The sequence below is a fragment of the Neolamprologus multifasciatus genome, chromosome 8, assembly GCF_963576455.1.
Source record: "Neolamprologus multifasciatus chromosome 8, fNeoMul1.2, whole genome shotgun sequence".
NCBI classification, from domain to species: Eukaryota; Metazoa; Chordata; class Actinopteri; order Cichliformes; family Cichlidae; genus Neolamprologus; species Neolamprologus multifasciatus.
In genome coordinates, this window is record NC_140446.1 from 11,777,537 (window position 1) to 11,803,092 (window position 25,556).

At 38.0% G+C, this 25,556-nt stretch overlaps 1 protein-coding gene across 1 annotated transcript; it reads right to left on the reverse strand.

Annotated features, from left to right (window-relative positions):
• Window positions 1-369: 369 nt before the first annotated feature.
• Window positions 370-25,074, reverse strand: polr3a (polymerase (RNA) III (DNA directed) polypeptide A). The gene is made up of 31 exons (XM_085170548.1): window positions 24,842-25,074; window positions 23,886-24,021; window positions 23,127-23,264; window positions 22,664-22,835; window positions 22,405-22,559; window positions 21,910-22,149; window positions 21,598-21,760; window positions 21,294-21,430; window positions 21,089-21,192; window positions 20,311-20,452; window positions 19,637-19,777; window positions 19,449-19,518; window positions 19,082-19,209; window positions 18,866-19,004; window positions 18,230-18,394; window positions 17,883-18,055; window positions 15,630-15,741; window positions 14,326-14,444; window positions 13,824-13,961; window positions 12,326-12,496; window positions 9,843-9,956; window positions 6,774-6,860; window positions 6,608-6,690; window positions 5,672-5,842; window positions 5,152-5,245; window positions 4,887-4,979; window positions 4,080-4,244; window positions 3,203-3,367; window positions 1,506-1,637; window positions 1,282-1,414; window positions 370-1,196 (listed from the first exon to the last, which is right to left on the reverse strand). The coding sequence occupies exons 1-31, from the start codon at window positions 24,883-24,885 to the stop codon at window positions 1,048-1,050; spliced, it is 4,173 nt and encodes a 1,390-aa protein (XP_085026674.1). The 5' UTR covers window positions 24,886-25,074; the 3' UTR covers window positions 370-1,047.
• Window positions 25,075-25,556: the final 482 nt, after the last annotated feature.

Here is a 25,556-nt window from a genome sequence, read left to right on the forward strand (position 1 = left end):
TTTTAGGCTATAGTCATATGAGTGCTTATTTGCAGCTACTTCAAGTAACAGACATTCAAATGAAAGAAACTGGGGATCAGCCAAGCTACAGCTGCCATCAGAGCAGCTTGAGTGAATTAATCAGTTAAAGGTAAACTAATAAGGAGGTGCCAATTTAGCTCACTTGTTCAGCAGGTGACCATATGCGTTAGGTTATCTGGTGAGTCTCAGTGGGCTATAGCTTTAAGTGTGAATGGTGCAAAGTGGAACTTCTTTTTACCTCTCCTCATATATAATGCTTTCACTGGATGGCTGGATACAATGAGAAAATACTAATAAGGACTCTAAAAAGACACAGTTGTTGAGGCTACTCAAATAAAAAAATAGCACACTAAATTGGATGGTATGACCCTAAAACACTGCTGTAGAAATCACTGTAAATACCAAAGAACATGGCTTTGAGTAATTTATTTATTACATTATTTACATTATTATAAGAACAGGTTTCTTACAAGATGTAAAAAGATGAACAAGCTGAACTTCTCTTGAACTGAATGTTGAAGAAAAAATAAACCCAATAAAAATGTCAAACAACCAAATATGAGCTTTGCGATGTGGGAGAAGCTGCAACGCTAAGATGCAAGCAGTTCACACATTATGCAAAACTAAGTACCAGCACAGAAGAAATCCATTCTGTTTCATAATTAAGAGGTAATCTTTCTCATGTTAGCGAGACACCTGTTTATAACAATGTTTTTCACAGTGTGATCAGTGCAGGAACACAAGATTATGACTTTAAAGTTTAAATGTTTGCTTTTTTTTTTGCTGTTACCCAAAATTTAACTTAAATAAGTAATTCTATCTGGAGCGCTGCTAGCTTTTTAAAATGAAATTCAGTCTTCTCACAGTTTATCAACCAACAAAAATACGCAATCCCATTTTCTGTTAAATCCCCAAACAGAAAATGATGTAACACATTGGCAGGCACTTCTGTACTAGTTGAAGATAATATTTGTCAGCTATGAAAAAAACAAACTTGAAACATCCCTGCTGTTTTGTCCTTTGATGCTATGTGATCAAAGGTAAATGGAAGTCTGGACTGTCAAAGAGGAGAGGCCTTTTGACTGGAGAGGGATCTCTGTCAGCCTTGTGAAGCAGTTTAAATAGTCCTGTTCCAATATTCATTGGAATCCCCATGATGATACACTCAGACACACCTGAAACCGGAACACAGGGGGGATGTTAACAGGCCAGTCAAGCCACGAAGATCAATTTCATTATGCAGATGAAACAGCAGTTTACCACAAACTGAGTCCTTCTGTCCAAAATAGGCAGCATCAAAGAGATGATCGGCTGTCTTCTCAAAAGAAGCCAGCATGAGGACACTCTCCTTCATTTTTGCTAAACCAAACCTGGTGATTCCCAGGATCTCACCCTTTAAGGATAGAAGATGGTTACATTAGTTCCCCTACAAGGAGATGAAAGGATATTAATTCATGTAATGTATGTAGATCAGCGGTTCTTACCTTATAGGACATGAGATCTGCAAGAAGCATGACGTGACGCCGGTCAATGCTCATTCCGTGGTTCACCATGGTGTACTGAATCTCGTTTATGATTGTGGATCTAGCAGCCTCAATGCCCAAGGTCTTCTCAACCTATCAAGTGCACAGAAAAGCTTGTTTAAAAAACAAACACATTTTAAAAAGCCCTGGTGCAGACTCCCCACAGCCAATTGAAAGTGTTCTCAGTTCCTTCAGCTGGCATAATTTATGCGATTGTTTTCCTTCTTTCTTTCTTTTTTTTACAGTTGACATTTTAAAATGTGTTCATTACTTCATGCACTTTGAGCCAACAGGTTCATCAAAGAAATTCATTTATTTATTTTAAATGCACAATGTATTAGAAAACTTAGTGCTCCATTTGAGTGATGGAGATATCAAAAACTGCCAGCCTACAAGGACAGCTGAATACTCAGTGTAGCAGCAGCAACAACTTCCAGCTCTCTTACAGTCCTTTTGTCTCACAGCCTGTGTGTCATGGACCAGGCTTTGTGTTGTTAGATAAGCTAAGCATTAATGCAAAGTAGTGAGAGCTGATCTAGGCTGAAACACTTTTAAACTAGCTTTGCTTATCTTGCATCTTTGTTAATTAATTCATTAATTTATTTAACTTGTATCATATAACAAGAAAACTTGATGAGCTTCTAACACATATTTCTACTCATTTCTAACCAAACGATAACACTTAGGGACAATATTAGATACAAATATGATGACAATTTAATTCAAAGTGAATGAAAAACTGCAAATGTTTTTGCCCATCAATGACAGCCAAAATGCTTCAGTTTTGCAGTTAAAGCTTTTCTGTGTTTTTAAATCTTCAGCTTGGATTTTCAGAGTGATCCTACTCTCATCATGGGAATGAATAGCCTGGTAATTTTGGGCTTCTAATAATTTTTTTCACTTGCTATTTTTCCAGGGTAAATAAGTGTTCAAGACACATCTTTAATAACTTTAAAAACAAAAGGAATTGGGCACACAAAGACCCATTTCTGAGCATTTAACCATTCCAACAACAAGAAAATCAAAGAGCGCTGTAACAGCTGACAGGCATGGTTCTGGTGGCATAATGGCTGGGTCTTTAACTTCTAAACTGTGCTTAAACGTAGGGTCTGTGCAGAAAACCAACCAATTTCAATCAACTCTACCAATTCTCCCAAGAGTGGGCAGATATTCAGCCAAAATTGTGGTCAAGATGCAATTTGCTAAACGTTATTTTACCAAAGATTATTTGGTAAAATAACTTATAGCAAATTGCAAAGGTTATATATACACAAGCCCCTATATTATATAAGGTGGCTCTACCATCGGTTCAGATAGTAGAGCAGATCAGCTACTGATTGGAAGGTTGGCGGTTCGATCCTTGGCTTTCCCAGTCTGCATGACAAATATCCTTGGGCAAGACACTAACCCCAAGTTGCCCTCTGATCTGTTCATCGGAGTGTGAATGTTCATTAGTTTGCACTTTAGAAGTTTAGAAGTGCTTGTATGAGTTACAAGCCTGTGTATATATTTGAGCCTGTATGTATACTTTTGAGCCTCCTGTGTGCATAAAAGAAAATTCACCATAAAACTTCTGCACCCCGTTCTTCTTTTTTTATATCAATAAAAATGTATGATGTACAATCATTTGACACTGGGGGGGAAAAAAAGACTCATACCTCATAAGTATTGTTTGAAGTGGTCCTACTTCCGTTCACGCCATGTGTCGCCATAACCGCTCTGAGGTTGTCCCCCTCCACCAGGAGTTTGTACTTACTCTTGCTGCTCTGTTCGTCAATATGAATGACAGCTCGGGCAACCTCCGGTATCCCTTGAACCACCACCTTTCAAGTGAGTAATAATGGGGGTCACAGTTAGGGTTAATAAATAATCACACTGATGATGTAGGGGCCTCAAAAACCCAAGACATGATATGAAATATGATACACTTTATGTTAAAGGTTTAATATGGTTATCAGTTTCACAGCAGCCTTCCCCACAAGCTGCTGATACTATCTGTTTACAAGGGTAAGCCAATGATAAGAAAGTCAGCTCAAAGGGAAGGAGGAAGGCAGAGAAAATAAAGTTGATTTTTGCTCTTAAATAGAGGATGAACTAAAGGTTTCCACCAAGGCCAAGAACACAATAAATATACTTTAATGGAGTAACGCTGCATGACTCTGCTTAAACCAGAGTGAAAGAATAAAAGTAAAGGAGTGAAAATGAGCACAACAGGTCCACTGTAAAACACTCTTAAATATTTTATTGAACAGAGCAATTAAACTGCTGCTCAATTTACCTATGAAAGGCAATTCAGTGTAATTTATAAAGCCCAGTATCACAAAGGAACAAATTTGCCATTCAGTGTTCAGCTGCTCCACATCCATACAGTATTCTCAGACATTGGCAGAAATCACAGTGCAGCATTTGTGCTTTCTAAACATGAATTTTCCATAGGTAAGAATCCCTGACCGGCCTTGACCTTGAATTCAATTTGCTCACAGAAAGCATGTGTGCACAAAAAAAAAACAACCATTGCACATGTGACATTCTCACCTTGGGAAGTTCTGCTTTTAGTGACTGCAGCACATAGTACATGGAGCTTTTGCTGTTCTCTCGAGGAGACACGCACACCACCGCCTCCCCGTGTACAGCGATGTCTGCCGGTTTGACTCGCAGTTTAGACATGCAGATGGAGTAACGCACCGTTTCTGCATTTACCTGAGAAGAGACGAGAAATCAAAGGCACAGCTTGTTATCCACACCGCACAAAACGCACTTATCTTTAACCTGCAGACACTCATGAGTCAGAGCACTGTGCTGTAGCTGCTACTATTAAAGAAATGCAGTGTTATCATATTTTAGTAGGTAGAGAAAACAAAGAATTCAGTGTTCCAATGGTTTAAGCTATGCAGACTTATCTGTAACTGCACATAAAGCAAAATATGAGAGTATAAGAATATACGTTTTGATTTTCCCTTATTCTAAAGCAGTTCAACCAAAACCCCAACATGTACTGAAAATATGCAGGATGAATTACATCCTGAAATCAACCTTGAAGTTATAAAAATGAACATTATTTCTTCTTCAAATATAATTGAGAAGCTAAAAATAGTAGAAATGAGGACACAACGAAGTCTAAGCAGCGCTGGACAGTCGGTTTTAACAGTATCCCCGAGTTCCCAGGCCTCATACTTACTTTTACAAGCACAACGGTATCACAGCTTACATAAAACGACAATTAAAACTATAGATTAATATCCCAGGTGCACTAATTCAGAACTAATCTAGAGGTGTGAAAGGAGGGGAAAGTGCCTGAGATGTTCACACAAAGTGGGAGTAAAAGTAATAAAGCTGTGGTACCTCCAGTCGCAGCAGTCTTATTCTCTCCAGTGACAGCTTCACCAAGATGAAACAGTCATCTGGAAGGAAAACCTCTTCTATGTACTCAGAAATCTGTAAAGGACAAAATGAGAACCTACCTTATTACAGCTCTGTACAGATTGTTCTTTTCTATTTTAAAAAACAACACCTCTACTTGGACCACTGACATCCCTTAGTAATGATTTCAAAGCTTTGATTTGTAAATAAAAGGGGGGGGGGGGGGGATCTGATTGGTTCAGGTTACCTCTCCTAGAAGAGTCTTCTCAATTCTCCCCTTCACCAGCCTGGCAAAGTCAGCATCATCTTCCACATCCAAATGAGCCGTGATTATAGGAGTGCTGAGTGGATTTTCAATAGATTATTCAAAACAAATAAGGGATGTATTCACTACTGTGACACAAAACACCATGGGCAAGCATAGCTCACTCTGCTAACTGCTCTAATTCTGTGTGTAAGCCATGGATTGAAGCAAGTGATCAAATATATTCTCACAATAAAAGTGGAATAGGGAGCTTTAGAGCTGCAAAATCCAGCACTGACGTCAGACAGTAAATGTCAAACAGAAGAATTGCTTCCATTCAGGAAGGCGGAGGTCTTGAAATCGTTCTTATTCCATCTTGCAGCAGTAATTTTCAGCGATGTTTCAAAGACATCAAGACAAAGCCCATGGCCAACTTTGAATTGTGAGGTATATTTGGCTTTTTGTCCTTGGCGCAAATGACAGAGGGAATATAATGAGACATCTCTATAATTGAATGTCATACCTGATGTTCTTGGAGGCGTTGATGATTTCTTTGATGCGAGGCACTCCTAGAGTGATATTCATTGATGCAACACCGGCAAAGTGAAAGGTTTTTAGTGTCATTTGAGTACCCGGCTCTCCAATGCTCTGGGCACAAAGGGCCCCAACTGCTGATCCTGGCTCCATCTGAGCTCTATCGAGAAATGAAAGAAAAAAAAAAAAAAAAAAAAATATATATATATATATATATATATATATATATATATATATATTACAAGACAGAGTCTCTAAGCCGAATCAGCTTTCATCAAACTGACAAGTAAAATTGGAGTTGCACTCAAACTAATGTCACTTTAACAGCTCTCAGAAAAGATGAATGATCATTTGGGAAACAAAGTCAACCACTTAAAAAATAAATCTAAATCTTAACCCCAGGCTGATTCTAAAAACAGAAATCACAAAAAACATGGTTAACACAGCACGCTATTTCAAGCTCCAGCAGAGTTTAGCTCAGTGCTGCCACAGGAACAATGATGGCCAGTCACTCTGCACGGTTTCTGATGGCATAAAGCCTTCTGACTTTTTCTCTAGTACAACCATTATAGTTTGGTTTTGAGTGAATATTTCTGGCACCTCCACATCCTTACCAAACTTTCAATAAACCTTTCAGTACACTTCTAAATGTTTGTTGCATTGCCTTTTCATTTTCTTAAAACAGATGAGCTGTTCATTCCTCCCCAGCTTCAACTACTTTAAAGCTTTTTGAAGCACAATCAGAATTTAATACAAATTTCCTCTCAATTGTTCTCTATATTTTGGGCTGCGTATGTAGTAACAGGGACATTTTTTATGATTAAAAACCAAAGATCAACCATTTTTGGCTCTGTGGTTACATAATCGAGGGATGGACGGACAGATGGAGCCGAGAAATAAAGATACTTGGATATGAGTCTTGTACCTCATGTATTTGTCTCTGCAGGTTTCAAGAAACTTCTCCAGCTGGGTAGGAGTTACACGATCCAGCTGATAAAGAACCTTTGGCTGTAAATACAAGACAGAAAGATTACCAATTAGGATTCAAATGCTGTGAGGCTGAAGTTTGTTAAGCCTTGCGTGACACCTACCTCACTAGTCCCATTGTCATTGATGCCGTACTTGTCTCTAGTCTTCTTGATCCTTTCTGAAACGCTCTTAATGAATTTCTTTATCTCCTAAAGTAGAGAGGAGAGAATAAATTCCACCTCCAAACTCAAACATATCTTCAACAACAAATGTGGCTGTCATGCAGCTGTTAGAAATCACAAACTGTTAAGGAGTGGAGAACTCAAGCGCCCAGTAAAACACACTGACAAGTCTTTTTTAAACATCAGCAACACTTTAAAATGAGCAATCAGATGTTGGAAAATCAGTACAGAACAACATCAGGCGCTGTTTTATTATACAACAGCAGGATTATTCCATTAATGATTTTCAATTCTCACTGACACACCATTCAAAATTCACCGCATGCTTGATAACTGTACCTCCAGGTACTTCTCTGTGCCTGTGTCAGTTAATTCCTTCATAAAAGGGAAAAGAGTCATGTTTGTTACCATCAGAAAACCCATTAACTGCATGCAGCTGGCTTTGGGTTTGGATGACAGCATGTCTCTGTATTTAAGTAAAAATTATTATTATTCATTTGTGCTTCTCTTTTTAGTTTTAATACTGTCAAAGGGTACTGAAGCCCAAGTGAGCTGAATCGATTTTTTATTGTGTGGTTAGTTTGTGGTAGCGGTGCACCATGGCTGCAGGAGGTGAAATACATTTTCTATTCGCAGAGTAAATCAGATTCTTAAATTAATGATAGGCGACTAATACATGGCCCCAAAAATAAACTGAAGTTTCATCAATAAAATGTATTATCGACAATAACCATGCATTTTAAACGGCAAAACTTTTTGAATTGTCAAACTGCTTCCATAATTTAAACACTCACTATTATAATTGTTGTTATCCACAATCATTTGTCCTAATACCAAATCTTATAATAACTTCTTTATGTTTCAATCCCACTAAAAATACATTGATTTTTTTTTGCACAGAAGGCCATAATAAATGAATAAAGAATAAAACAAGACTCACAAAGGCACTAACTGAATTATTCGGTTAGTCCAGGGGTCAGCAACCTTTAACACCCAAAGTGCCATTTGGACCCGGTTTCCACGCAAAAGAAAACACTGGGAGCCGCAAATACTTTTTGACATCTAAAATCAAGATAACACTGTATGTATTGTTTTCTACCTTTATGCTTTGTGTGAACAACTAAGGTGTGTTGCTTATGAAATCCATGAAGTGCTACAGAGAAAATTACATTTTATTTAAGTAATTAACACATTTTGAACTCTTAAAGAAATATAACAAAAGGAAAGACACCCAGCTGAGCTAAAATGATCCATGTAGCAAACAAAAACTGGTATATCTCCTTTGGGCTTTTGGAGCCTGACTTTTAAAAATAATTGGAAAAAAGCCCTATGCTGCTACAAAATGAAAAATAGATATTTGCAAGATTTTGTGTGTGGTGGGGCGTGGTCTGCAGCGCCGCTGCAGGGGAGGCGGATGCACCAGAGCAGCACCCACAATCACGCCTCGCCACCTTTACGTCTGTGCTATCTATGCTGTTGTGTTGGTGTGTGTCGGGCTGTGAGCTGCAAAGCTACAGCCGGTTGTATGCGTCAGCAACCGTGTGTGAAAAGTGGTCAATAAAGAGATGCTGAAAAGCGTGTTCATGCAAACATCGTCGGGTCTGCCGTTGTATGTTTACAATGGGACTTCTGCTCCTGAACCTCTGCGCACAGCGTCTGCAAATCGGGGCTTTAATCTTTACGCGGGACTGTAAGCTGTCATCTGTGAGGCGTGAGCGGTGTTTGTTTTAACAAAGTTCACGGTGGAGAACAGCTGCTGACATAATGTGGATCCAAAGATCCATAATTGGCCTACCTGGGGTTGAAAGTCTCGATAAATGCACGGCGTTTCGGCGGGGACACCGGCTTCCGCGAGTGTGACGCTTATTTTGAGCGATGAAAAAATAATAGAATATAATTTTACTTTTATATTTTAATATCACAATAATCTTCCAATTTAGAACTACAAGTTAAAATGCTGTGTCTCCGGAGCCGCAGGTTGCCGACCCCTGGGTTAGTCCACAACAAATTAATTATGCATTCTCGTTTGGTATCATTTGGTAAAAACTACTTTTCAGCTTTTTCTGGAGAATACTTCATTTTTTAAAGACTCAGGCTGTTAAATATTAAGGTTCCCTCTCACTTCCAACAGTGAATGATTTAATAATTGATCAACATATTGATTCATTTTGTCTTATAGGGTTACACCTGGCTGCAGAACGAGGAACAGAGCAGTTTAAATGATTTGGCACGCCTGACTCATTCCAACCGTCCGACTCCTCTAAGCACAGACTACAAAGGACAAAAAACACCAAACAAAACAAAAATAAATAAATAAAAACATACTCTTAGCCTCTCATACCCTAAATAAAAAACACAGTTTGTTGTTGCTTATTTTGAATTTTTATCTCAGTGTTTGATATTGTGGCCTCTAAGCGTTGTGCTATATCATATCAATCCACCATAATACCAGCATAAATTCTTATGTTTATTCATTTAAAACTGTCATATCACGATATTAGTGCTATAGCAAGGCCATTTGCCTAGTGCACAACCTCAGGCATGTCTGTGAATAACAGTTATGTGTCAGCCTCTGATAATAACTTGGTACCTAAAAAGGGAGCTTCTTCAAGAAACTCCAACTAATCATAATACTTTGTAAAATACGCAAGTAACCTGTTCTCGCTACAGGTGGAAACAATTTTGTTCCATCACCTGACGAAAAACACAGACTACAACCTAGTGATATGTGACCCAAATGACTATAAATCGGGTGGTGCAAAAGCCAAGGATGGATGAACGTTACTGCTGCAGTTACATGGCAGAAAAGCGGTTAGTACCCACGATTTACAATTCCCAAGAAAAACACTACCTAGCTACTTTAGGGCTTATTTTAACATCTAATATAACCACTAAGCTTACTGTGAATCAATTTCAATTGAAACTCTATTCATAATAAGCTATGCCATAATTTCCTAATTAAAAAAAAATCTATACAACATTGTTAACCAAATACTGTGATGGGTTTACCTCCAAGAAGCTGTCTCTACAGCATAAGAAGTCAACTCTTTTCATGATAGCGTCTGCAGTGAGGACCAGCTCGTTTTGACTCAGTGCAGGCTCATCTGGACACGTGTAGACCGCCTGGGAGGAACAGAGAAGATCAGAAGCACTCACTCACAGTTCAGCTGTAAATAGCTCATGATGGTTGATATTAATAGCAGCTGAAAATGCTTCAAAGTGAACATGAAGATGATGTACTATATACTTTCTGTCCCAGTTTAAGGGTCAGTGCTTTGAGCATATAATGTCTAAAAGACAGCCACTCTAATTATTTTTTCATATTTATTCAAGCTCCTTTAAAAATTTGTCTACAGACTGCACAGCCCTTGGGAATGAGCTGGTCAAATCAGAACACCTTTCCAGTAACAGATTCATATTAAATGTATTAAACTCATTAAATTATCATAATTATTTTAAACATTACTGACAAAAAGCTGTATTTGTTCTCTACTGGTTATCCTAGTTAAAAAGACCTCGTTTAAGAGATATGGAACCTCTAATGCTGCAAGCTTGTGATTTCTATTTGGATCTTAGAATGTGATTTCAGAAAAACAACAATGCTTTTAACCTCAATGACAAGCAGCAGATTGTGTACACATGAGACATGACCTGACGGTGAATAGAGCAATTAATCGTTAATCGTACAGGTCAGTTCAAAAATTCTCTGCCCGCTAAACTGCCTTCCCACAGAGTAAACTGATTTGAGTCATTTTAAACACTTACAAGGTCAGAAATGATGAAAAATATGTTAGCTGTTTGTTTTTTGCCTCTCCAGCTCAAAGGCAGACTGTTTAAAGTAGCAGGAAAAGAAAACAGCAACATTTTAATATTTAAATAGTTTCAGTACTGCTGAACAAAACCAGTACTCCAAACCATAAAATGTGCCTTTTTTAATTAAACTATGTTTGCTTTTTTTTTTTAAACACAGCTTTTTTGTGTGTATATTTGACAAAATACACATTAAAGATGGACGTAGCCAATGTACATCCACTGCTTTGTGGAATCATTTTAAAGTCTCAGAGTTTACACTATGGCCGACATTACGTTGGGTTCTTGTACCCTGGAGTTACCATGTTTAGTGGGTGGAGTCTCAGCTAATCTGCTGAATTCAAGTGGTCAGTTGAGCCTTTAGTTTGTGTAACACCCAATTGCCCACAAGGTGGTAACAAATTACCTGCACAGTCACGGTTTGGAGAGCAGAGATCAGACTAGTGCCATTTGACCACAGCCCATCTGTTACCTTTACATAGTTTGTGCTTTATCTCAGTGCAAGACGTTTTTTCATTACTTGAAGGACTTTGATGAACATTTTCTGTCATAGTATTTGGGTTTGCATTTCATTTTTGTCTGTATAGTAGCCTATAACATCAAAGTACCTGGCTTTTTAAACAGATAACTCGTAATTAGTAAGATGTCTTTCTGTGGTAACCTGTGGGTCCATTACTGCCACCTTCTGGAATTAGTAACACATCATACCAGTCACCAGGTCCAAGAAGGAGTTGCAGAAACCATTAGATTTTTCAGAAACTTCATGTCTGCTTTAATATTAAAATATCATGGTCATTGCTACAATAAAGCAATGATATTAACACTGACAGCTGCAGGAAGGAACAAACAATTGTTTTTAAAAGTTTAAACGGTTGAAGAGTCAAAGTAATCTTTATCAAGTTGAATACAATGAATAGAAAAGGCTGATTCTAAATGGATGATGTCCTTTACGCAACGCTAGAAAATGTACTTTTAAGCTAAAATAATGACTGTGGGGGGGCTGAAAGTTGTCAAATGTACTATGTCTACATTATTGACTACAATAAAACAATAAGGTCCCAAAAAGTTGATTCTGTTCATCTGGACGTAGCGTTTTTGGTAGGAGAAACATTTTGTTACTCATCTAAAGGACGAGTGATGAAATGTAAAGATGAACAGAATCAACTTTTTGGGATTTCCTTAATTGGGCATGAGCATGTGTCAAGGCAAAACAATTACATAAATCATATCACTGCTTATATAAACGCATGAAATCATCAACACATATCAGATTGAGATTCTAAAGGCTGGGACGTGCTTACGCCTTTTTTACCCCATTAATTCCTGCACTGAATTTTTTAGCTTTACCATCAGCTAGGAAGATAAATGAGAAGGACTCTTGTTTATCCAGAGTAAGTGGCTTCTCACGGCTTTTTCATCTTAAAATTACTCCTTGAAATAAACCAACTGAAATAAGGAGATCTTTTAAAAGGCAAACTATAACTATAAACAATTTATGAAAGTTCAACTATATGAAAATGGCCGACAAATATTAAATTAAAACGTGACTGCAACAGAAACAAAGAGTAAGGGTTACTTTAAGGCTGAAGAAATTAACTTCTACTCTGGTTTGCACATATTTTAGTGCATTTGGTGTGTTTCATATCACTGCTTGTCAAGCTGTCGATTTCTGATTAACTCACCCGAATGTTGTCCAGGACTCTCTTAAACTCCAGTGGCTCATCCTTCCCCTCCATTGCAGCGGGGTCCAGGCCATCACCACCATAAATGAACTGGATGATGTCGCCTGTTGAACTGCGTACTGTGAGGTCATACTGTGAGCACAAATCCTCCAGAGACTTCACCAGACGCCTCTATTAAAATACAGAGAAACGACACAAAATAATAATGACACTGACACATGCGATGGAACTGCAAATTGCATCAACACTGCACTATGAGTGTGTAACCACAGTCCGCGTAAATGAATAAGAAACCCTAATTAGCTATGATGAAAGTGCTCCAGATATGATTATATAATAATATTACATACTATGAAATCTTAATATTTAACCCTTTAAGACCTACCATAGAACCAAGTCCGCCAGAGCTTATATTATATTTTTACATGCTGTGGAGCCATTTTTGGGAGTATTTCAAGTTGCTATACGTCAATACAACCATTATAGCCTAAATTTTAATAATATGTCTGCATTAAGTGCATAGTAATTACATAAATTGCAAAAAAGTGCAATTAACTACAAAAAAATGTAAAATCGTTTTTGTTTTTTTAACATATATTTCTAGTTAGAGAAATTTAAGAGGTTTATCCCTCAAAACTGTAAATACAAAAAAGTTGCACAAAATAGTTTCCCACCACAGGAAATTTATTTTGTGTCTTCATAGTTTTATTTTTGAAATACAACAATTTTTATACACTGCAGGAAAAACGAAAATAAATATTATAATGCAAATTTGCAAAAAAAGCAGCATATGCATCAAAATAAACTATTTCCAGCAGTGCAATATGAGTCCTAAGCATCCCAGAAACGACACAGAAAGTCATAAAGTCAAACATAACTTTTAAAAACACCAGTATAAGCTCATGAGGCCCTGATGGTAAAGAACTACATTTCCGCAAAATGACGTCACTTCCGGTTTTAGGCAGGTCATGGCGGACATGCGATAGTTCGTGCTGATGGACGTAGGAAGTATGTTTTTGTTGCTGCAAGTGCTTTTTATGCAGTTTTTGCAAAGCTATATGTGGAAGGAAACTGTGACCGAGGACAAGCTGATGGCATAAGATGTAAGTACAACTCCTCCGGTTTCATATGCAAAAAAAATTATTGCGCTAGCTCACGTGGTTGCAGTGCTACCGGGATTTTAAAATAGTTACGCAAAACAGAGCGTGCCCGCTCCGACCGGTTTTAAAGGGTTAATGTGCAAAGTTAGACTGATTTAAAAAATAAATTAAATTATGGGAATGAGGCTTTTTTTAACATGACGTACTGTAAGGAGAATGTGCACAATATTACTTTGTGCAATAGGAAATTTGCTGGGAAAAAAAAATAAATAAAAACTTAAAATATAACACACACAAAAATGCTAGCATCGTGGGTACAAAGTAAAGACCTGCAGTGATTCAGTGTCAGCAGTAGTCGTCAGAAGTGAACTGTGTGAAATGGGCCCAAAAAGCCTTACCTGCATGTACCCAGTCTCTGCAGTTTTCACCGCAGTGTCCACCAGACCCTCTCGACCAGCCATGGTGTGGAAGAAGAACTCTGTGGGCGTCAAACCAGAGTAGAAGCTGTCGGCCACGAACCCTTTAGCAGCAGGCAGCTGTAGAGAAATCATCAGTGAGCTATTAACATACTCTAAGAAACTGTTATCCAGTTGCACTGTTATTTTCTCAGAGACTAAACATAATGAGACTAGAATTGATGAAAGCTTTTGAAGTATTGGATGCAGGGGTAGCACAATGAAATAATACTACGAAATAATCAAAGTGTGTCAGAGCCTTGGATGCAACACATCAGGTCTACAGTCAAACACCAAAGTTTGTAGCATATAATCTTCAGTTACTCAACAAGCCTCAACAATTAATTGATTAATAAAATCACAAAAAACAGATCCAGAACTACAACATGAGTGGCACTTAAGGAATACATAGTAACACAATTACAACAAATAAATAAGGTCTTACTTTTGAGTGTTTTTCAAAATGAGGCAGGGAGCGATTCTCAAACCCATTAGGTACCCGAGAGCCGCTTATGGCCTGCTGGCCCACACAGGCAATCATCTGAGATATATTAATGAAGGATCCTGCGTTACACAGCGGGGACAGATGTGAAGTATGAAGTGAGACACACTAAACAATTTAGCACTTAAGAGGTTGGCAACCCCTGAAAAATCTATCAACTAGAAACACTGTAGTTTAATGGCCTCTTTATTAACAGCTTCTCAAGCCTGCTGAGTTTTGTCATGCAAACAAGAAATATAGCAATCTTACATCCACCTGTTCACATGGTGACGCAGGGCCTAGTTCATAAACAGGGTTATAAAATGTTAAATGTAACTGATGCTACTAAAGTTAGATCAAACATTAAAGATTAGGGCTGTAACAGTGCTGTGACTGGGCTGTAACACACTTTATTTGAAGACAGTGTGTCATTATTTCCAATGCTGTGTCTGCAATACCCAATATAATGGACTTTGTTTGAAATCATATAGTAAGAAAAGAAAAACCAAAACACTCAACTAGAGCCAGCGATGGACAAAAGTGTCCTTGAGCCTCGTATTTATGCTCGAACAGTCGCAGATTCTGGCTGTGCAGTGAGGCCAATTAAAACTGTCATTTAAAATGCAGTGTCTGTTAGCATATCACACATTTAATAAAACTCCTGTGTCTGCCCACCTTTCAACGCCATCCTCGCTAGAATGTTGTTGCTAACGGACAACACTGCCAGCATATTCCTGGATTTTATGGTGCATAAGTATGTTAACATAAATTGTCTTCTGACAGTAACAATCAGGCTCAGAGTGCATATGAATGCAGGAAATTTTACTTCTTTATTGCCTTTGAGTTAAGATTATGTTTTCTTGTCCTGGCAGCAATGACTATGAATTTTCAATCATAATATACACATAACTGTATAACTTCTATAATAGCTTTTTGTCCTTTGAGTCCTTGAGTGTCGTTGTAAGTCTGTTAGTGCTAATAAGCCTGACAAAAATGTGACTGTTGTGGTATTATCTGATTATGTAACCAGGCTCTTTTGGTTCCTGTCTTACAGTTTTTCTGTCAAGTCCTTCACTATTTACCATTACAAAGAGCTAAAAAAAAATCCATCCATGTAAATATTGTATTGACAACAAGAAGAAGATACTTTGTGTCTCAGAGCTCTTCAAAACATTTTTTTCCAGCTGCACGTAGACACGGCAACACCTTCATCGACCATTTATATGAAGATTTTACGATTTGTTTAGTTTGCTTTCCAGTTAGCTTACCTTTGGACCCACAGAGAGCCATAATTAGAGGGCTGTTGCTCTTGTCCAGCTCCCTTAGACAGGCACTACCAGCTCGGTCTCTGATGACAGACAGCTCTTTCAAGATGAGAGCCTTTTAACAAACACACACAAAATGATCTTGAAAGATGGCACACCAACATCTATACTTTTTTCTTCTTCTCTTATACACAAAATAAAAATTTAATATCACACTTCCTTTTCTTCAATACCTTCAGTGAAATCTTGTGAAACTTTCTGAGCCTATAAATACGAACAGAACAAATCACAGCATTCAACATTACTTTTTAATCTTCCACAGACAAACTGGATGATTTCGTGCTGTACTCTCCAAAAACTACCCCAGCCCAAACACATTGCTCTTTCTCAGTCTATGAAAACCCCGATGATTGGACGGATCATCGTTGGAAATGGCCCCTCTGCGATATGATGACTATCTGTCAGTGAAGATCTTATTTAAGGTCAGTGGTTGCCAATGTGCAGCCTACCGTCAAGTCGATTTCAGAGCTTGAACAATTTTGGAAGTATTTGTGCCTTTTATCGAACAAAAGGTGCAGGCAAACAGGAAATATTGGAAAGACAAGAGATACAGAAATTAGATCGTAAAAAGTCAATTTGTTGAGAAACTGAAGAAAAGTTTTGGGTTTTACTGGCAGGAAGGAATAGGGATTCATAAAAAAAACAAAAGACATCAGATCAGGTACTTTGTTGCTCCTCCCTGGGCTTTTATAATGACCTTAACCGTTTGAGTTAAGGCCTTAATCAAACTGATTCCAACTTTCTCGAACACAAGCGGTCAGTTCAAACTTTGCAGGATGGAGCCTTGTCATGGACTCTTTTTTTTTTTTTTTTTTTTCGGTAGTTTCCACATCAGCTGGATTGAGAGCCAGACTGCTTGTTTGCCATGTCACTCTGTTAATTTGCCAGTGCGGAAGAAAAACTTTAATACTCTTTGCTCCTTGGCAACATGAATTGCACTGAAAATAGCATGTTTGTCACCAAACCTACTTTCTATCTATTATCCATCACTGGAATGAGAGAAGACTAATATTTCTGTGTGCATCTGGGCCTTTACTACTGAGGTAATGATTGCCATCCTCTTTGGTCTATTACCTGTAATGTAAACCCATAACATAAATGAATTGAACAATTTGCCTCTTTTCTTTGCACACCCACAGACCACTTTGTTAGTTACATCTGTCCATTTTCTCATTAATGTAAATGTCTAATTAGCCAATCATATGGCAGGAACGTGATGCATTTAGGCATGTAGAAATGGTCAAGATGATCTGCTGAAGCTGCATCAGAATGGAGAGGAAAAGCAATTTAAAACATCCAGTTCTCTAGCTCAAAATGACTCTTTAATGTCAGGACAGAGGATGGCCAGGCTGCTTCAAGCTAATAGGAAGGCAAAATAAACTTTACATTACAACCAATAAAGGCAGAACGGCATCTCTGAATGCACAAACCTTGAACCAGATTGACTATAGCTGCAGGGGACAACACCAGGTGCCACTCATGTCAGCTAAGAACATGAAACTGAGCCTACAGTTCACACAAATACTAACCAAACCACAGCTGTAACACTTGATTAATTCTTCTGTTCTTCTACAACAGGTCTACTTCCAACAGCACATGCTAGCTTTTGGAAGATGGAGTTAAAGACTTATTATTATGCTAACAGAAGTCTTCATTCTCAGACTGCAGGCTTACTGGTGACTCCTAGAGTTTCTAAAAGCAGAGTGGCAGGCAGACCCTTCAGCTATCAGGCCCTTCTGCTATGGATAAATCTTTAGGTTCAGGAGACACACACCCTCTCTACTTTTAAGATTAGGACTCAAAACTTTCCTTTTTTGATAAAGCTTATACTTAAAGCTGGATCAGGTGAACCTGAACCAAACTGCTGCTGCCGAGCATTTCTTCTTCACTGAACTCTTCACTCCCCAGGTGTTTACACACCACTGCAGCATGTCACAAAATGTTTGTTTTGTCCCATCTCCCTTAGCTCTTATGTTTCTTTACCTCCTAACTCTTTACCTTGCCATATAAAATGCCTTGAGCCAGCTGTTGTTGTAATTCGACACTATATAAATAAACCTGGATTGAATAGAACTGAATGACTCACAACTGGTGTGGTGTTCAAGAAGTAGTGGGAAGGTATCAATTAAATGAAAAAGCGTTCATCTCGTGCGGTGATGAAATGTTTCAGCAATGATGCAGATTGTCCATGCCTACCTCCAGGGTTTCTTCTGCTGTGCAGCCTGGCTGCTGCTGCAACTTGCCCGTGTCCAAAGCTTCGATGTATTCGTCACACTTCTTGTAGCCATCATCCAACAGGTCCTGCTTAGCCTTCAGCAGACCCTGGCCTGGTGTAACATCCCCGATTCCAATAGAGAAACCCCTGTTTGCTGAAAGTAGAGGTTAAAAAATAATTCTGCATTACTTCAGGCTAACCCTTCTGTGTTATCTTTTATTGTTCTTAAAGGGTTTTGAATTTTCTAATATAAACCAAGACACTAGAAGATATCTTGGCATATATCAGACCTAAGAAATAAGTAGTAAATTCCTTGTAGACCACCTACAGAGATACACAGGAGCAAGTCTTGCCAAGCGAGACATGGCGTTGGCAGCCTCCAGCTGTCCCCAGTCCCTCAGCAGGATGTAGAAAATGTTATTCTTCGAGCCAGATCCCAAGGTGCCCTTATCCATGCTACCACACATCAGCTCACTGTTGTGAATCACCACAACTGGGGATATGACACAAGAATAGGACAAACAGCGATGCTATTAAATCCAGAATAGAAACACCAGGTGAATAAAACATCGCAGCCTGTTCGCCTCAAGACACCTGACACCTATCTGACAGGACATTCTCAAACCTCAAAGGAATTTCAGGAACATGCTTACTGCTTCTTGTTTTTGCTGCATTTTCTGGAACCACACTAAAATTTGATGAACTCTCCTAGCGACGGGCAATTACTCAATTTTATTTTTTGCTCATATGTTACTGCTCTTACAGGCTTCATTAAACGTTTCTAGGTAGGTGCTGACAAATAAATGTAATCCATTAAATGTATTTAATTTCAATCACAATCAAACTTTAAAGCCTCCTCCTGAAATGTCATCGCTATAAAGACGTGTTTGTAATGTGAGATGTAGTCAAACAAAAGCTTTACAGTTGGTTTCATTAGGTGGACGTCTTTATTTAAGAAACTCACACGAATCATTGTGACAAAGGTCCTCTCCCTTGCCGCAGTACTGTTTGCCCTTGGTGCGTAGGTTGGCATTGACTGGACATTCCTTACTTGGCTTCAGGATTAGGCTGAAGATTTGCTTTCCTGTCCACAGAGCCATGGGCTGACAGACACAGAATAGATTATTAGTGCTGGGTCACAAATATGGACTTATGTAACCAGCTCAGCAATGTGGAGTACCTTTATTATGGCCGGGTGAGGGAGAGAGATCCTAACTCTTTCATCTTTACCCACAAGGATTGACGCTACTATTTGGCAGGCTTTTGATCTGTCAAAGAAGGTGTCCTTCAGCGTCAAGAGGTAAGCACCTAGGCAGTACAAACACATTGTTAATTCACGGGAAATTAAAAAACAGGTGCCTTTCAAATATTGCAAATCTGCACACCCATCTGGTAGAGAATGGATTTTTTTTAATACCTCCTGATTTTTTAACTACTTTCTTAATATTTCCATACATTATACATCCATGTATGATGCTTTTGAGAACCGGGACACTCGTATCATACAAAAACATCTACAGTTGGCTACCACACATCACTGCACTGACCTGTCAGGAAGTCCTGAATAGCAGCAATCAGGGGTTCGCCATTTCTTGGAGTGACAAGATTAGCTTTGGTCTGAAAGAAAAGATGAGTAGTCTAACTGCAGTTTCCTGTAGACAGCTTTTCATGCGTTCAAAAACACATCGGTCTGTGTGCAGTTTGTTTAAACACCATGTAGTATAATGACACATACCCCCATGAGGATAAGAGCCTCAGCTTTAGCTTCTTCAGTTTGAGGTAGATGGAGATTCATTTCGTCCCCGTCAAAGTCGGCGTTGTATGGCGTGCACACACACTCGTTAAACCGAAATGTCCTGTGAGGTTTGACCCTGGCCTGTGTGTGAGTTTGAAAAGTGCCAAAAACTATGTCATTCAAATGGATCCAACTAAAATATTTCTCATTAGTCAAGTTTTTTTTTAAAGTACAGAGAAAACTAAAATGCGAACCATGTTCAGGAACCATGTTTTCAGTGTGTAACAGGTAATTATTAAATGAGAAAAAGTGCAAATAGATTATTTTGACTGCACCTGTATTCTACTTTAAACATTTCTAGATGTGCGTGCATTGACTTGACTTAGCACTGGGTTTAAAATAACTTTTGCAAGTAAAAAGTAAGAAATAACGTCAAGTAAACTATACGCAAAACTACGATCTTTGTAGATAAAACACGAGGAGTCCTAAAACCTAGTTAAGATGTTTTGTGTGTGTTTGCACACCAGCAAAAGAAACATATGAAACATTTTCAATCTTGTTTGCTTTATCATTTTCATTAGAAAAACAATACATTAATAATTCTGTGTGGCTGTGAAAATTATGGTTACAATACCAGTTTAACAAGAATTTAGGGCAACAAAAAAACATCTTACAATGTGAGCCATGATGCTGAGTTTGTGCAGAGAAGGCTGTCGATTGAAGAGGACGATGTCTCCATCTATTAGGTGCCTTTCCACCAAATCACCAATCCTCAGTTCCTGGGCAATCTTTTCACGGTTTCCATATTTTAAAAACCTGACAAACAAAATGATTTACTGTTGGTTTCCAAAAAACAGTAGATACGCACTTCTTTTTCACCAAGAATTATTTTATCAACTAAAAAAAGATTAATTAATTAAAAAAAAAAAAAAAAAAAAAAAAGGGGAAATAAAAGGAAATTCAACAACAATTCACAAGAAAACTTCTCAGCTGCAGTCATTAAATGAAAGTTTTCTACTCAGATTACATTTATGTCTCAGTTCTTCAAAGGATGTGATAACAAAGTTTGGAAGATACAGATACAAACAGCTTGTCAGCCGAAACTTTACATGCAGGATCTGCTCTTTCTAGTTAAACAGCCCACAGGCAGCGATACTGAAACACTTTGCTCCTTTTTCAGACATTCTCACATCATATCAAGTTTTAATCACATGATCATAAATTAGATTATTACTGTTTTTCCATTTTGTCAGTGTATAAACATTTGGGAAGTGGTACTTTTAAACCATTTAAATTCCATGTGTGCCCACTAAAGATTATCATCACATAAAATAAATAGAATAATGAACTGGAGCTGTATAGACTAATAAAAAGAAAGGATATTTTAAACATTAAAGCAGAGAGAATACAACAGAGTATGGTGTAAAATAAATACAAAGTACTAAGCCTCACCTTTTTATCTGAGTGTGTCTGTTCTGTATGAAGTTGGCTCCAGGGTGAACATCAGGACCATTACGGACCAGTTTCCTCATTAGCTCCAGATTGGCTTTGTTTACCTTGAGATAAGCCAAATTCAGATACAGTATTACACACACAAGGATTAAAATCAAAAATGGGTATTTAGTGTTATTTCTGCTAATCATGGGGAAAGAGTTACCCTCTCTGGGTATGTCAGGATTTTGGCCACATGCACAGGGACAGCCACCTCATCGATCCTCAGGTTTGGGTCTGGAGAAATGACAGTTCTGCCAGAGAAGTCCACTCTTTTGCCAGAGAGGTTTCCTCTGAATCGACCTGAGTCGCCATTAGAGTAGACAAAATCAGTCATTTAGATACTTAAACTCTTCATTTGTCAATGTGATGTACAAGCAACGTAAAAGCAAACATCTGCCAAGTGCCAAAAAAAGTAAAAATAAAATTAAATGTTGCTAAATTAGCCAAAATTTTATTACACACTACACCTTGCTTTCCCTTGAGCCTCTGCACAAAGCCCCTAGTCCACTTTTTAGGTGCCATATTGAGGGGGATACCAGAAAGTTCACTATTAATGTAAAGGGCACACTGCAGCTGGAGGAAGTCCCAGTCCTCCATGATCATCTGGGTTTTTGCTCCTGTCATACGATGCTGCAAGAGAAGAGTTTGTTAAGTGGGACATCTCCAATTAAACAATACATTTGATAACTCTATTACAGACAGACTGTTTTTTAAAGGATTGATGATTTGAAGATGAATCTTAATTGCCCCTGCTGTTAACCTGTACAGGTGAAAGATACCTTTTTAATGACATCGTTAAGGAAGATTATCTCTGTTAGCTTCATAGTGAGGTCGTCTTCATTGGTGCCAGACTTGAGGTCGCTGACAACAGACGGTCGGATGCAAAGAGGAGGCACAAGGAGACGGGTGATGATAAGGTCTGCGGGTTTCCCTGCTTCGGGGTTCATCAGCAGCAGAGGGATGTCCTCATCGGGAATCCTCCTGAACAGGTTCAGCACCACCAGAGGATTCAGGTTTTCCTGAAAAGGGAATTAGAAATGAGTTCAAAGAATACATCGATTTTTCTAAAAAATAAATAAATACATAGAAAGAAATTTTAAAAATCCCTTACATCTAAAATAATTGCTTTTAATATTTTTCTAAATTATCCATAAACCATACAGTGACTGTAAGCCACAGCCATGTCGATATATTAGGTCTACTTTTTGGTCCTTTTTAAAAATAAGACCCATGTGTTGCCATATGACGAAATTGGTAGTACAAAAAAACTTCACCTGTGCTCTGGTCAGCAGTGGTTCAACCAGTTTGTTGTGTTCAATGGCAATATCAAAGGACTGCAAGAAATCTGAGACAAAAGCATCCACCACTTTCTTGGTCGTCTTATACTTCTCATGGATGATCTTAAGTAGGCCACACTTTTTGACTGGTCCTAAAGAGTAAACACACACACACACACATTGATTTAGCAATCAAGTCAAACAGTGGGTGGCTTTTAAAAAGAACCAGTTATGAAATGGAAAGGTCTCTTCTCACCATTGAAAGCAGAACAATTTAGACAGACTGTCCTTTTGCGGCATTTATCAGAGATTTTCTTCTTCAGCCCACGTTTCTGGAGGTAGGCCAGGTTAGGCCGTTTCAAGTAATCCATGAACTGCAGCTTCTCTTCTTTCGTCAGCATTATCCTTGAACATGTCTTACAAATCATCTGGATACACAACCCATCAGAAAGAGGGGACTGAATTATCGTTTCTCACAAGTCTTAAATTATGAAATGTATTGCATATCATTTCACCTTTAACATTTGGCAATACAACAAATGATAACTCAAGAAATAAAGAATCTCTTTATTTCTCGCCTATTTATGGCACTCTAGTGACACCTAAAGGAGAAATACAATTTTAAAATGTGCCTTGCCATTCCTTAAACATGTACTCTTGGACCAATGAAAGGTTTGTAAGATATTTTAGTCACTACAACAAGAAAACACTGGATTTACCTGTAAGATTCCTATCGTGGCTTTGAAATAACCAACATGAAAACAGGGCAGCTCAAGATCCAGGTAGCCATAATGTCCTAAACAATCTGCCAGATTCTTCCCACATGTCAGGCACGGTCTGTCTTTCTCACTGGTGCCCTGCAGGAAGCATGAGATCGGAGAAATAAGGCTGAAATATGAGGATTAACTCAATGGGTAATTCGAGACAAACACCCATATAAGAGTTCAGTGGTGTAAAAATCAAGCATGTGGACTTCGCCACTGTGACAACCCCCTGTGAATAAAGGAGCAGCCAAAAGAAGCTTTAGTGTGCAAATGTTAAAATATTTGAAGTTAAATGTTTAAAGATGTCATAATAAAGAGTGAAAGCTCTTAAAACAATACCATTATGTTCTTATTTATTCATAAAGTAACTTTCCTTTATTTAATTTTAGAAAAGTAGAGACAAACTATATAAATACAAGTGTATACACACGTGTACACAAAGAAAATGTCTCTCTCATATGCATGCCTTTATACCACAACTTCCATTGAGCCTTGAGCCTAAATCTCAAAATGTATATTTAAAAAAAGTATATCTTATAACGTTTGTGGAAATGGAAACTATAAATTAACTTTCTCATAAAAGGACTTTTAGCAATCCCTTCCAAAAAAATTTGACATATTTTATGGCCATGCCCTGTATTTCTTTATTTATGCATTTCTCAGGTGTTTTCTTGAGTCACTGCAAACAGAAGTAAAAAGTCTTCCATGTCATACCATACGGTGGTCCAACACTCCATAGGCCAGTGGAGTGTGTTTGGTGTCCTGGCTGTAGAGATTTTTACTGACCACCTGGATGTGGGCCTGCTGCCGCATCTGCTCAGCAGATTTCATGCCGAAGCAGATGTGGCTTCTGTAAACAATGACATAAAATAAAGCAAAAACAAATTAAAGAGTTTAATACCTCCAGTTGGTAACAAGAAGAAACATAAGCGGGACTGCTTGAGCTCTGGTCCAGCTTTGGTCAGAAGTTTATAACCAATGTCATAGCCATAGTAATCTTGAACTTTAAATGATTTCTTTGAACTGTTCTTTTTCCAGGTGATAATGATTATACAGGACGCATCTTTAATGGATTTAGTTGATTTAAAGGCTTTATTACTCCATCCATTTTGTACATTGTCAAAAAGTGGATGAAACTAGTAGCAAAAAGTTCTAGAACATGATGCTGCCATTATTATGCTTGACAGCTGGTACCATGTTCGTAGGTCTGAAAGCCTCACCTGTCCTTATCCAAACACACCTCTTGTCATTCTAATCAAACTTTTCTCCATAAAGTATTTGACTTGTTCGTGTCCATGTTCTGATCACAGCTGTATTGTTGTTGGAACCACTTTTTCTAGCATATCACAGGCAAAGCTTACAAGAAAACCTATAAAATCCCATCTTGAACTTACTGAACTATTGGGTGACGCATGCTTACAGGGTGATACTAGCGTTTACGTGACACTTAGTTGCCAATATGCAGATTCAATAAGGCATATTTACTCATTCATCACACTTTTTAAATGCGTCCATAAAGGCTTTCAACTCTATTCCACAATTACGTTATGTAAGTACGACTAAATTATCCGGCAATTCAGAACTATTCTTATATTAACTACCTAAACAACTTGTGTGGATAACCGGCGAGCTAACCAGGCTAACAGGATTCCTCTCTCGGTCATACTCACATTTTTTTGGCCACATCTGTCTCTCTGAACTGCTCCTTCACCATTTTGGCTGCTTCTACTACATTAATAATATTACACGAAAGTAAATTGTTATGTTGTCCTCATTGCAGGATGCTAAGCTACAGAAATAGCCAGCATACTGTAATGTTGTGAATATGCTAGCAGTCAGCAGCATGCAATGTGTTGATAGCATGCATGGGAGCCACCGTGCAGTGCTGCCTTCAGGGTCTATTTGAAATTTAACAACATGTACTCTGATTGTTTTAGCCCTTACTATATGACAGATTTAAAAAAACAAAACTATAGGAAACTTACAAAAAGATGCTTTCACCGATTATTACTGGATATATTTAATTGTTTAAATATATAGACATAAAAATCCACTTTTTTCTTTCTAAGATTCTTAGAATATAGACAAAAAAATACGCATAGTATCTCCTTCTTAAAGAAATGTGGCGATCATATGCTGAGTTAATTTTAATTAACAAAGGCTAATTTTATAATATAATATAAAATTATAATATAATATATTAAAATTTACACTCGATTGTCTCCTCAGCTTAGTCCCACAAAGCTTGTTTTTAATTGCCTATTTATTAAAAATAATAATACTACTACTAATCTGAGTATATAAAAGCCATTGAAGGCATCGTAAGCATACACCCAACAACAGGCGGAAAGAGAAGTCACGGAAGTACGGATACAGCTAGTATGA

Bases quoted from the DNA above. Each gene is read 5' to 3' on its own strand.
- polr3a (XM_085170548.1), bottom strand. From the start codon at position 24,885: ATGGTGAAGGAGCAGTTCAGAGAGACAGATGTGGCCAAAAAAAT. The intron at 20,453-21,088 runs GTGAGGCTTAGT...TTTGTTTGTCAG, and splicing joins AGACACACTCAGATAAAAAG to GTTTTTAAAATATGGAAACC. The intron at 5,246-5,671 runs GTATGACATTCA...AAATCCACTCAG, and splicing joins AACGCCTCCAAGAACATCAG to CACTCCTATAATCACGGCTC.